The sequence below is a fragment of the Solea solea genome, chromosome 5, assembly GCF_958295425.1.
Source record: "Solea solea chromosome 5, fSolSol10.1, whole genome shotgun sequence".
Lineage (NCBI taxonomy): Eukaryota > Metazoa > Chordata > Actinopteri > Pleuronectiformes > Soleidae > Solea > Solea solea.
This window is the reverse complement of record NC_081138.1, coordinates 22,565,258-22,578,170: the sequence shown is the minus strand read 5'-3', so window position 1 is coordinate 22,578,170 and position 12,913 is coordinate 22,565,258. Positions and strand designations below refer to the sequence as shown.

The following is a 12,913-nucleotide window of genomic DNA, read 5'->3' as shown; positions in this document are numbered from 1 at the left end:
AAGTGTGGATTAATTCTTTCTGGATGTTGACACACGACGCTCTCCATGTGTTCTTGTGTTTTCATCTTCCTCGCTTCTGCATATGAAGCACATTGAATTTCTTTGTGATGAAATGATCACTTATCTGGTGGTCTATGTAGAAGATGAACTCAAATCAATATGACATTGGAAATGTAGAGAGAAACAACTGTAAAGAAAAAAAAACAGAATATTCACTGATCAGACTGTTTATTGTTTTTAAAAACAATAAACAGGATTTATCCCTGTATTTTGACATGTTCACTTCTTGGAGTTTGGCCGTAGTCTGAATGACCCTTTTCTATTATTATGAATGCAGTAACCATTCAGTCTGTGCCTTCGACAGATATGTTAACATGAACAGAAAGACAAATGTTCTTTGCAGTGATAGATTAGTGTACAGACTTGATTTTTGTTGTTGTTTTGCTCACTTTTTTTTTTTTTTGGGGATGAGTTGGATTGTTGACATCAGAGCTGATCCTCCTCGTGGTAATTTGAGGCTCTCGTAAACAGTTGTTCAAGATGTTCAGGGCAAAGGGCAACTGAACAAACCCTCTCTTAACTACGAGCTGCTAAATTTGCAGCACATCTGTTTCTCCTTCTTACTCTTTGAGCTTGACTCCCATCCATCCATGCTCGAACACTACTATGGTAACATAAACACACTGAGTGTCTACTCAGACCACCGTAGAGTAAGCAGTAATGAATAAGTGCATGTGTGTGTGTGTGTGTGTGTGTGATATTACTGCACAAAGTGTGTATTGATAGCATTTCTTCACAGCTTATAGGGCAGTTTGCTTTCCAGTCAAATTCAACTTTTGTCGCAATGGTAAAATGAAAAACGTCAGCAGCAGAATGAAGCACACTGAAGACAGACAACATATTTTATTTGAAGAATAGTTCCAGTTGACTGATCCAAGCGCTGCAGATCATAGAGGAATGACACAGTGACTAACTCTAAAAAAACCTCAGAGTATTGAAAGTTTTTTTTTTTTATGTTTGAGCAATATTGTTAATATGTAAATAACAAAACCCTTGTGTACAAAGGCATTAAGGCTATGAAAACCAAAGTTAGTAAGAAACACTCTCTGGTATCACTTTAATGTTTATTCAGGAAGCAGCACACACTATGAAGTTTGATTTATTTATTTATTTTTAAACTTATACCACTTAATAGAGACACAGTATATACAAAAACAAAATACTACATACATAACAAGAGAGAAAATAAAGAAGCATTCACACAAGTACATATAAATAATCCAAGTTACAACACAGAATCCATAGAAGACTTTAAATTTAGTCTGTAAACTGAAACCTTGGTATTTAAACATGTTAAACCTGGGTTAGAGTCTCTTTGGCGCCCCCGGTGGCTGATCGCAGCACATGCGGCTCCACAGCACACAGTGAAATCATTATTGATGATTAAAGCTCCGGCACACACACACACACACACACACACAGCTGACATCTTACAACATATACATTTCCGGCACGGACCGTCCCCACCCCTATACACATCTTTAGCACGGCACGGCTCGACTCCACTCGCTGCCACAGCCAGCTCGGGCCCTCCTCCAGGGCTGCGTGAGCCGGTGTTTGATTGGATTAGAGTCGGCTAGCCTTTGCCCTCTAACCTCGCTGATGTTGGTTGGCTGCTTCCTGCTACCTCCGCTCCTCCTGACCCACTCAGCCGCACGGCGAGGCGCCCTGCACTGACACAGCCGACCGAGACAAGCTGCTACTGCCTGACCAGCGCCGAGCCGAGTCGAGCCAAGCCACAGTACACACAGAGGCAGACGGAGGAAAAGCACGGGAGCCATGCGGAGGAAATCAAGGATATTGTTGTGCTTTGCGGTGCTGTGGGTTCTAGGAATAGCCTATTACTTCTACTCGGGGACTGCGCTGAACCGAAAGGTGAGTCCGCCGTGTTGCTGCCGTTTTTCGGGCCACACGCCCCGTGTCCCGGTGCGAGTGGGTGTTTTCTTCCCGGACAAAAGCGAAGATGGAGCGGCGTGATCTGGCGCTGTTGTCCGGGGTTTGTGTGTGTGTGTAGTGTGTGAGATGCGGGGCCTTCCTAGTATCAGTGAGCAGGCATTGATTTGGTGGAGATGAGCGTGGACAGCGGCAGTAGACTGGTGGGGCTGGCCGGGGCGACATGCACGGACCTGCCGCTGTGCCGGTGATTGCTTTCCCGTGGCAGCGGGAGCGGTACATGTCCACACCGACCGAGGCTAGGCTGCGTGTCTGTGCGCCGCCGTAATGTGGCGGCGCCGGTTACGGTGAGAGTGGAGTACAGGGTGAAAGCACAGCGGAGTGATAGTTCTGAATGTGAGGCTGCCGGCCTGGCTCACAGGGCCGGACGTGGAGGTGGAGGGTGGAGGGGTTCGCCTATAGAGCATAGAGCACGTCAGCACAAGCTGCTGCGGCTGTTGCACAGAACAGCACACATCGCTGTTATCCCTCAAAAACACCATTTTTTTCGGGGTGAGACGCAGGAGGGACGTTGGTTTGGTATGCAGCCAGAAAACTGCCTGATTACATATGTTAAAATCAGTGAACACACTCCAGGTCTTTGATTTTTTTTATTGGATCTTATGGAAAGGACGTCATATAGAGACTGATAAACCAGGTGGAACCGTTTTTGTCATTTTTTAAATAATCAGCACTTATGTAATTGAATAAAAATGTGTGCCCTGGAATGTGATGCATGCTATGCTATGTCACTATAACCTTATTATTTCTTCTAAAAGTTTATTTGACTAAGTTAAAGACATATTCTATATGTAACATTTGTGCTTTTTAATGATTTAAAAACAATGAGACTGGGGATGCTCTCAGCAGATCTTAGTGCCAGTATTTGCTGATATGACTAATGACTACAACATTAAGCTAAACAAGCTGCTACCATGGACATGAGAGGACAAACTATTATGTACATTTCACTACAATGGAGACTATTGGTTATTGTTCCAAAGCGCTCCGATATATCAGTATAACGGATATCTGCAAAAGTCCAATTTCGTGCATTCTTAAATGAGTATATTTCTTTATACTGTGTATCACTACTTTAGTTAAAACTTTTCCATCACTCTTTAAAATCCTTGGAAAAATCCCTTTGCTTGCCTTGTAATGATGGCATCGACTTAACTTGTCTCTGTTTATAACTTCATGTGCGAACCCCCAGTGAAACGCTAGCATGAGGAAGGAAATGTTTGGCACTGCTGGTTAGTCAGTTATGTTGTGTTTTGTTTTTCATCTCAGTGCGTGTATTTGTCACTAATGGACCTGGTTCTGCTGCTGAAAATCTCCCCATGAAGAACAATAGCACAGAGGATTCTAATAGACAACAATGATCTCCCACTGCTCCCTGACGCCATCAAACTAGGTCTTTTGTTATTGTTTTGATGTAGAAACCCCTCAGAGGCAGCAGGGACGTGGCATGTATTTAATATTTAGGTTTTCCGTTGGTTTTTAATGTAAAATACACTGCCTGGAGACAAAAAAGTCACATATTGTAATATTCCACACGGTGCGTACAGTACAAGCGCGTGGGGTCAGTGTTCTAATCTGTGGTCGTTTCAGTTGGTCAGGTCTCGGTTCAGCAGGTTATGTGCCCGAATAATTAGGTCAGCTGACTACCTTAATAAACATGAGCCACCACTGAGTCTAGACCTTCAGTCACTGACAGTCTTCAACTCTCCGAGCATCATAAATTCAAAAATCTTAATGCAACTGCAGATTTAAGTTTGTGTAAGCTTATCAAAGCGATGCCACAGAGAATGTGTGCCATAATCAAAGCTGAACTAATGTGTTTGTTTTCTGCCCATTACATTTCAAACCACAATTTACAGATTTCTTTCACCATCACCCATGAGCAAAAATCCATCTTTAACCACTTAAAACTACTGTTTTGAAAGCGTTCATTGTGGGAACCTCTATGGTCATATCCCCCAGCCCTATTCTATGTCGTGTTTGTGCTTGAGGGATATGTTGTTTCGGCTCCTCAAATTCTAAAAGAAAAATAGTGGAGAATTCATTTTTTTTTATCATGTGATCTCATTATATTTCCAGCCAAGGTTTATTACATGTCATTTTTATATTCATTAATGTCCATTTCAATAAAGAAGCAGAGCTTACGTTTTAAAACTTTATCTGCCTCCTGTTATAGGACAAGTTATAAAACATTGACTCTGTGCTCCAAATCCAATATCTTCATTCAATTTGAAGAGCAAGGTGCTCCATCCCCATTGCTCTTTGTTAATTGGACACTCTGAATTGACCCCAGCCATGGGGGCTACATCCAGTGCTGTTCTCAAGTCCGGAGAAATGGGTGGGCTGCGTTAGGAAGGGCGGATCATCCGCTGTGGTGACCCCCTAGGCACGGAGAAGCTGAACGCAAAAAAACAAAACAAAACAAACATTATATTTGCTATAAATGTCAGAGAATGAAATATTTACTTTTGCTTGTGACTGAAAGCTGAAGAAAACCAGTGAATTGTGGTTACAACTGGAGAGAAATGTCGGGTTAAATCAGCAATCCACTGCTGCTGTCAGGACGAATAAAGGCTGCGAACATCACAGACAAGAGTCTGGGTTTAATCCACTGCCCTGGTGTCTGCTGCTGCTGCTGCTGCTGCTGCTGCTCTCCCTGTTTGAATGAACACATGAAGATCTGTTTCCTGAGCTAACACTGTTGTAGTTGAATTCGGCAGCTCAACAATAAATCGGGTATTAACACGACGTTACTGTTGACACTGGTTGTAATGTTTCATTTGTGCAGGATCAGTAGAGACAGTTTACTAAATCTATTAAAAGTTGAAGAAACTTTTGCACAAACCTCATTGTTTCACTACAACACACTGGTTCACTCGGTTTTTAATAGTCCAAATGATGATCCCTTGAGTATGTAAAGGTGTGAATTCCATTCATAATACACCAGGCCTGCGCATGTTTAAGTATGTCTGATGTTTAGCATCCTCTAGATGTACATGCACACGAGTGAGAGGTGTGTGTGTGTGTGTGTGTGTGTGTATTCATTGTGTTTCCTCTCTTATGTCCTGTTGTAATCCAGTGTATCCTGCTGTTTGATTTTATGAGGTTTATTAATGTGCAGCTGTGTACACATGACACTTCCCTTATGTCTCTCTCTCTCTCTCTCTCTCTCTCTCTCTCTCTCTCTCTCTTTGTGTGTGTGTGTGTGAATGTCTGTGTGTATTCCACCTGTCTCCTGTCTTGTCCTATCTTTGCTTTATTTGCTTTGCTCCAGTCAACCAGAGCAACCCTTTTACTTTCCCATTAGTCTGATAGCCTGTGTGTGTGTGTGCGTGCTAAGAGGGTCACAGTGACACACCGTGATAAGTAACTTTCTCTCGAGTGGGGTTTGTGGACAGGATTAAAATGGATGGGAGTGAGCGGCGGAACTGGGCTTGTTGTGTCTTTGCACAGAGTGAAAATGTAATGTGTTTAAACGAAGGTGGTGCTGCTCGCGTAAACGTGTTTTGGTTTTCTATCGCACCTTCGTCCACTTCGATAGAACGTACTTTCTTAGTTTCTCACAGCCATGAAACACACTGGGTTTTTTGTCGTTATTGTTGAATTGTAACCTTTCAGCGTAATGTAAATCAAGTGATCTGGAAGAGAACTCAACTTGTGCACCTTCTCTCTCGTTGAGCCTCGAGAACACAATGTTCCCTTTGTATTTGAGAAACTGGAATCAGGGGATTTTTTTGAAAAAAAAAAAAGCTGTCTTGGTTAATTACTTGCACGTGGCAACTCTATCGTCAGTCGTTATGATTTGATTTGTACAAATTAAAAAGACGGTTGCGGTTGTTTGATTAAGTTATGATTCGTGAAAAACCAGCATTATATATTAGCTGTATATTAGATTTTGATAAATATACAGCATGTAAGATTATAGCCAAAGCTAATTTCCATCTTCACTCCCTTGGCAGGCCAGTGCCAGCCACGTAACTCAAAACAACACAATGCAGCAATAACAATAACAGCAGAAGGCCATTAAAGTGCATTAGATTTGTCGTTTTAGCGATGCTATAATTATTTCTCTATCACTTTGTTTTTCGGAACGCATCCAGAGAATATGGCACGTATGCAAAAATGTATGCAGTTTTAAAATAACGCGTGTTTTATTTAAAGTGTCAAGTATTTAGTGTGACCTACACTTTCACAAAAGCACAGCCTTGCTTCTTTTAACGCTGGAGTGGAACCCTTAATTAATGCGATTGTTACTGTTTGTGCGACATTTTGAAAGGACCTATGTGAGTCTAATTTTGTAACAATGCTGGTAGTTTTCCAGACAGACTGTGAGTCATTTTCAAAGTGTGATTTTAAAGGTTTCATTCATTGTTTTTGACTTGAGATAATGGCGACTTGCCTGGTTGTAAGCGTGGCAAAGAAAGTGGCATGTCCATAACTTAGCAGGTGCCATTACAACACATTTAAGCTACGACCTTACAACTGTTTTCATTGTCGATGAGACAGTTATTGATTTTTTTGATTAGTTGTAAGAATCTTAAAAATAGGTGCAAAATGTTCAACAGTCATCCCGTGCCTCCTCACAGAAGCTGCGTCTCAATTCAGGAGGTATATGTAGACGATGAAGGCCACCTGCTATAGTAAGCTGTGTAGACTTCTTTGAGGCCACCTTACTGCTGTCGCCTAGCAACAGAGCCGCAGCTGGATGTGTAACAGTCACCTACGGCGTGTAATGTAAAATGTAAATAATTTCTCAAGAAAAAAAAACAAGTTTCACTGCAGTTTGCATTCTTTAAACATGCGTCCTATAAGCGATTTGACTGAGCTGAAGCCAAGCACTTTAAATTAAAAGTGTGTTGGACGCCGTTATCCCTCTCTCAACACTTTCTTCTCCGGGCATGCAATCAATCCTGGGATATGTTGGGCTGGCAAAGATCCTTCATTGCTCTTTGATAGAAGGACACGTTTGTTGGCTGCGTTCGAGGCGCCTTCGTGCAATCAGCCTTCAAATGCGAACCCAAGAAAGAGACGGCCCCTGAATTAAAATGCTGCCGGATAGTGGTTAATTGCGGCGCTCCACTTCCCAAAGACACTCTTTGTAGCTTTTCTGTTGACGATTATTGAGGATGAATCAGGAATCGTGCGGCTTCATGGCAGCTAATCTTAATTCCCACTTCAGAGTAATCTTAATTCTTAAAAGACCATGTTTCTGTCACACAAATGAGTTCTCTCTCTCTGTCACACACACACATACACACAGTGGCTCTTAGGATCAAAGCACTCACACTTTTTGTGTGAAGAAAAGTGTGAGACCTACTGTATGTGGCAACAAAGAAAGAAAAGCTCCCGTCTAAATGTTCTGGACATGCTGCTGTGAATGTGTCTGACTCAGACAATCTGCCACTGGGTTCAATATAATATATTATGTGAGCGATAAAATCTGGAAAATGTCGGGACTTCCCTGACAGTTTTAGGAATTCATGTCTAAATATGGCTTCTGTAAGGCGAGGGGAAGATGAGCCTACTTCTCACTTGGTTTATAACATTTCAGTCATGTCAGTCTCTAATTTCAGTCTGGTGCAGTAATGCTGATATGGTCTGATGTCAAACAGACCATAAAGAAGGGTGTGCTCGTAGGCTATGGTGTGATTGACAGCAGATGTCAGGCACTGTGACCTGCTGCTGGTCCTCACAGTCTTTGTATGACCCGTCCCCTCACTTCTTCCCCAGCTCCTCCCTCCGATCCAAATGTGACCTCATCTGTTTTCAAAAAACCCCACAGTGGCTTTTGACAAACTGCAAAACTCGGGGCTTCAAAATGGCAGCTCATACGTGGGATGACACTTGGCACCGACTGGCAGTTTAGGTTGATGGGCGGCCGTTAATTGCATGTAATTGTCAAAGTGAGTGTGGCTGGTCTGTGTCAGCTGGGATGAGCTACAGCAGCTCAGTGACCATTAAAGAATGAGCAGTTCACTTAATGGATGGACGGCTAATGGAGTGAAAGTGAAGTTGCCTCTCGTCTCGTCTCCCTCGCACAGCGACTTTCTAGAATGACAGGAAACTTTGGGAGACACCCAGAAGCTGGACGCGGTACAAACCCACGGATCTGTAAGTGCATTGTTTTACACGGGAGGATACAGTTGCAAACATGAGCCTGCTGCCTCATTAAAGTCTTCCCTGTTGGACAAACCTCAGAGGCTTTTTTTCCACCTCCCTGTTCTTCAGAGGCCGGCGTCCTGCTGTTGAGTCTACTTTTCCTTTTAATCAGTGGCATGAGAGGAGCTAAATAGCAGAGAGAGGATGGTGGCAATGAACCAACCAGCACAGGAGATTAAGAAGGTTATCAGCTGTGCGAGCAAAGCTGTAAATGGACACATTAATCTGCCCAGCTGATGAAGCAGTCTACCTCTAATGCATATACCATTACTTTTACTCTCTACTTTTAATGGACTATTTTGGGGAAAAAGGTCGCAATAAATCGCCTAGCATATAATTCACCAATGTATCACAATATATCCGTACTGTCTGTTTCATATGAAATTGTAGCTCGGTGTATACAGTAATTGAATAATATCTGTATTTTTGAAATTGACATGGCACATGGAAAACACAATAATTTCAGGTCCACTCATGCACACAGGACACACTGTGATGTGAAGCTCGGCTTTCTCCCAATGGTAGATCACGCTCTTGGACTGCAAGTATTTGTCAGTGTGTTGTTATTAGCCATAGGTTTTTGGAGGACTTCCCGGTCGGTGGTAGATGACTCAGAAAAAAGTGACTTTTTCTCACAGCAAGCTGAAGAGAGCAGCAGATGTGAATCGTCTGTAGGGGATTTAGACAGTTTGTTACACTGCCGGGTCCAGAACTCCCAAGCGAGCGTTACAGTTTCTGTTATCTGTTGCCGTCGGTGCTCAGCCCCAGCCTGTCTGTGCACGTCTCAAACTTTGACTTTATCGATTCATCGTGGGTATTTTTTTTTTTTCTCGTCGTATGCAGTACAAGGTCGATGCCAACACCTGCGAAGGAATCTGCATAATTTAAGCACAGTCTGACGGTATGTGCGTGCTTATGCGCACATAAAATAGCATGTGTGCTCATAACACTGTTTGATTCCAGCTGTTGTGAAACTGCAGTTTTTGTAATCTACATAAAAAAGACCTGTGGCGTAGAAACCGCCAGTGGCCTCAGCAGGTCAATATACTGTATTTATGCTGCTCGAATACATTATAATATTGGCCAACAAACTCAAAGCAGTTTCACAGAGCAAACACTGAATCAATAAAGGGCTCAAATTAAACTGCAGATCTCCTGGTACTCAATCCATAACAGATGTACAGTTTTTATATTGTTTTTTTTCTTAAGCAATGGCCAGGTACTTTAATAATTCAGAGAGTAAATACTAAAGAAATGGTGTCACAGTTGGTTTGTATTTACTATGGTGTAATCAGGTGAATAACCTCACTGTCTCTTTTAGATCCCAGAGATAATGCTCTGTGAGTATTTCATTCATTCATTAGCTACATTTGATTGTCTACGGTAAAGATATTTAGATTTTTATCATTTTGGCTTGTCTTAATTACATTATGACTACTAAGAATATTTTCTACCTTGAGGTCATTATAACTTTAGGTCAGTTTTGTGTCATTGAAACAAACCAGAGTAGAGTAGAGCTTTACTACTAAGCCAACTCCTGGATTTGCTCTCTTTTCAGGACTACTCATTCATCCTTGACCCATATCACATCCCTCTACCCATGTTGGTGAAGATCCTTCAAGTTGATTTTCCAGAATCCTGTTATTAATCAAACAAACTTAACTAAATAATGAGTGACAAAAGTGGCTTACCTGTCTATCTAAACCATTTCCCAAACAGTGGTTGCCCAATCGTAGTTTAGAAACGGTAAATATTCCAACTGTCAACCTTTCCCTTTGTCACATAGTGACTGATCACTGATAGTTAGTGTTTCTTGTTTGAGCCTTGCCAAACCTATTACTACACACACACACACACACACCGTCTTGTAAATCTCATTATGGATTCAACTGGATTATCTTCTTGATTAATTGATTAGTTGTTTGGTCAAAAAACAAATCAGAAAAATGGTGATAAAACAGAGTTGTTGGAGGGAGGACAGGAGATTGGTGGTCTGTGCCGGGCCTGGCAGCTTTGACTTCTCTCAGTCAGACAGAGTTAGTCCTGATCTTCAGCACCAGCCCTGAATCCCAATGACTGAGCGGCCATGGTACACAGAGAGACAGCTGTGGCGATACTGGGAAATAGTCTGCCAAGAGATGTTTGCCAAGAAAGAAAACACACCATTTAGGTTGGCTTTACAAAAAAAAAGGCAGGTAGTTTAACTGCAGGCTCACTAATAAATAGTTCAGCAAAACACTGTTACTACCACACAAGTAACTGTGGTAAGATATCATAAGATACTGTCGACTTCAGCTGGTGTAGATTTCATCAGATGAGACACTTGTTTCTCAGACTGGTCCTCAGTGACGCTAAGTCAACGCTGACACTGTGTCAGTACCTCATACAACCACGCTTTCATATCTTCCCCTGTTGGTCATCAGAGTTTCCTTGTGGCTAAACACAGCAACACGTTGTGTTTGTGTTACGGCTGTGAACTGGATTGTTTTCTCTTTGTGATGATTTTTCTTCTTGTTTGGCGTTCGGGGGGAAAAAATGAGACGAATAAAGCTTTCTTTAGTTCAGAGCTGAGACGAGAGCGTTTTCAAAAGATCTTGTTTATTTCTCATTCAGACATCAAGAGACAAAGCAGACTGTTTTATTCAATCTGACACCGAGACAAACAGTTGTAGCTGTGCGCTGGCATTGAAGTTGACACGCTCAGATTGTCACAGTCAGGTCAGCAGTAATCCGTGTTCCCGTTGTCAGGCTACCACATTCAAAGAGGCGTGATATTATTGATGAACTTGTCTGGGTTCCTTTTATCTTCAGAGGACAAATGGCTTTTATCAGTGTTGTCATTGCCAAAATGAATACGACTAATTTAGAAGGTAACAATACATAACAAAGGCAGCAGCGATGCAAGGGCTACTGTACTACTAGAATTTTATTTTGATCTATTTAGTAACGGTGGCCTGATTTTCAGCACCTTTTTCCCTCAAACTGTCCTTCTATTGGTGCTTTTCCACTGCACAGTCCCGGCACAGCGTGGCACGGCTCGACTCTATTACTTTCCATTACTATAGTACCTCCACAATGTAGGCGGAGTCATCATAGCACGGCTGCATGAAACTGCTGTGACTTCGTTGTACTTGCGACGCACACAAACTAGTGACTTGCAAAGCAGTTGTTTTCGCTGCACTGAATCATTAGACTCGGTCAATTAAAAAGATTTGTTTGTCACTTGTCGCGCTCATGACTCTTACAGTGACGACACTGACGTCACGTATAGCATCCGCTCAGCTCGCTCGGAACCTCGCAAGTGCAGGTACTAAAAAAAAAAGTACCAGGTACCATCGCTAACGGAAAACCAAAAGAAATATGTGCCGAGCCGGGACTGTGTCGTGGAAAAGGGCCATATTACACATGCACAGGCATGGTTTTACAACACCAGCCTCTAATTTGGCTCAATCCAGACGCTGATGCCTTCAAGTCTGGTCCCAATTTTGTTTATCAGCTTTGGCTCCTCCTACCACTGCACCGAACAAATAGGTTTATGTGATCATGTCTCCTCTTTGTTAGCAGTCCCTCTTCCTCCTCAACTGCAACAACACGACTGGTGGAATTTGTTTTTTCCATTGCAGACTTTTCTTTTCAAGCTGATATAGGTTGTGCACGTCTTCTCTATAATGTCTCTGATTCTGTGTATTTATAACATTTATAGGTCATAGATCAGAGCCAGATTATTTCCTGCCAAATAGTTTCAGCAGCAGCAGCAGCATGTACCAAATGGCCTCCGTTGATGACACTTGGCTGCTTAAGTGATTTTTAAAATGGAAAAAAATAAAAAAGAATAAAAATATATGTGTAAATACCCGTCCGAATAACATCTGGCCATGTGCCAAAGTGGTGGGTAGATTTTCTTTCTAACACTGGTCCAGTGAGAGGGGTTAACTTTTCACCCTGCATCACAACGTGACCGATCAATAATGAACTGCTGTTTGTTTCAGCAAGTAATCCACTGTTTGACATGCACTGTGTTTCTTCAGCGGATTATTTTGGTTTAATACAGTATGTGCTTTTAATGGCATTCTTTCACGATGCCGTTCTAGCGCGACTCGTCTCGGCCTTTCTTGCTTTTCCATTAGGGATAGTACCTGGTACCTGGTTCCGAGCGAGCTGAGCTAATATGTGACGTCAATTTTCGCTTCTTCACACACTGCCTCTTGTAGCTGTGAGGTTTGTGTGTCTGTGCACACACAGACAGATTCAGGTGTGAAGTGGGAATGAAATGGGCAACATTCTCGCTCTCTCTTTTTTTCTTACAAACCTGTGAAATCAAATGATTTTAAACCTGATATTTTAACTTTAAAAGAATAGTAGCAGTAAAACTGTTGCAAAGAGACTTTAAGACCTTACATCTCTACATACATGACTACAGTGTGACCCACCACTCATGCTCCTTGTGACTTGTGTTAAAAAGGTCCAAAATCCATCGTTAAGTTAAGTGTTATAGACCAATAATCGTCAAGAAGCTTGTAAAATTGTGTGTGTTTTTTTTTTTTTACTCTATGTTGAAACAGATTTCAGGAAACAAAACTGCTGACTTGACTCTTTTGCCTTTTTCTAATATATGGTGAAGTCAATGTTTGTCGAGCGGTTTGAATGGCACACTGGGGGTGTCTAAATTCAGACATGTCACTGGAAACAAATTGTCACACCTTTCCTCTCGGGGACAAGTCAGCAGATTTAGGAATGATGT

The 12,913-nt window shown here is 42.1% G+C and overlaps 1 protein-coding gene across 2 annotated transcripts in view; it reads left to right on the top strand.

The window, feature by feature from the left end:
- Positions 1-1,499: 1,499 nt before the first annotated feature.
- The window catches only part of galnt2 (UDP-N-acetyl-alpha-D-galactosamine:polypeptide N-acetylgalactosaminyltransferase 2), a 44,874-nt gene continuing 33,460 nt past the window's right edge, over positions 1,500-12,913 (top strand). The window contains exon 1 of one of the 2 annotated variants that reach the window (XM_058629445.1): positions 1,500-1,935. In XM_058629445.1, the coding sequence (XP_058485428.1) occupies positions 1,840-1,935 (96 nt within the window). In that variant the 5' untranslated portion in view covers positions 1,500-1,839. The remainder of the gene's footprint in view (positions 1,936-12,913) is intronic. The other variant, XM_058629446.1, reaches the window with a different exon arrangement.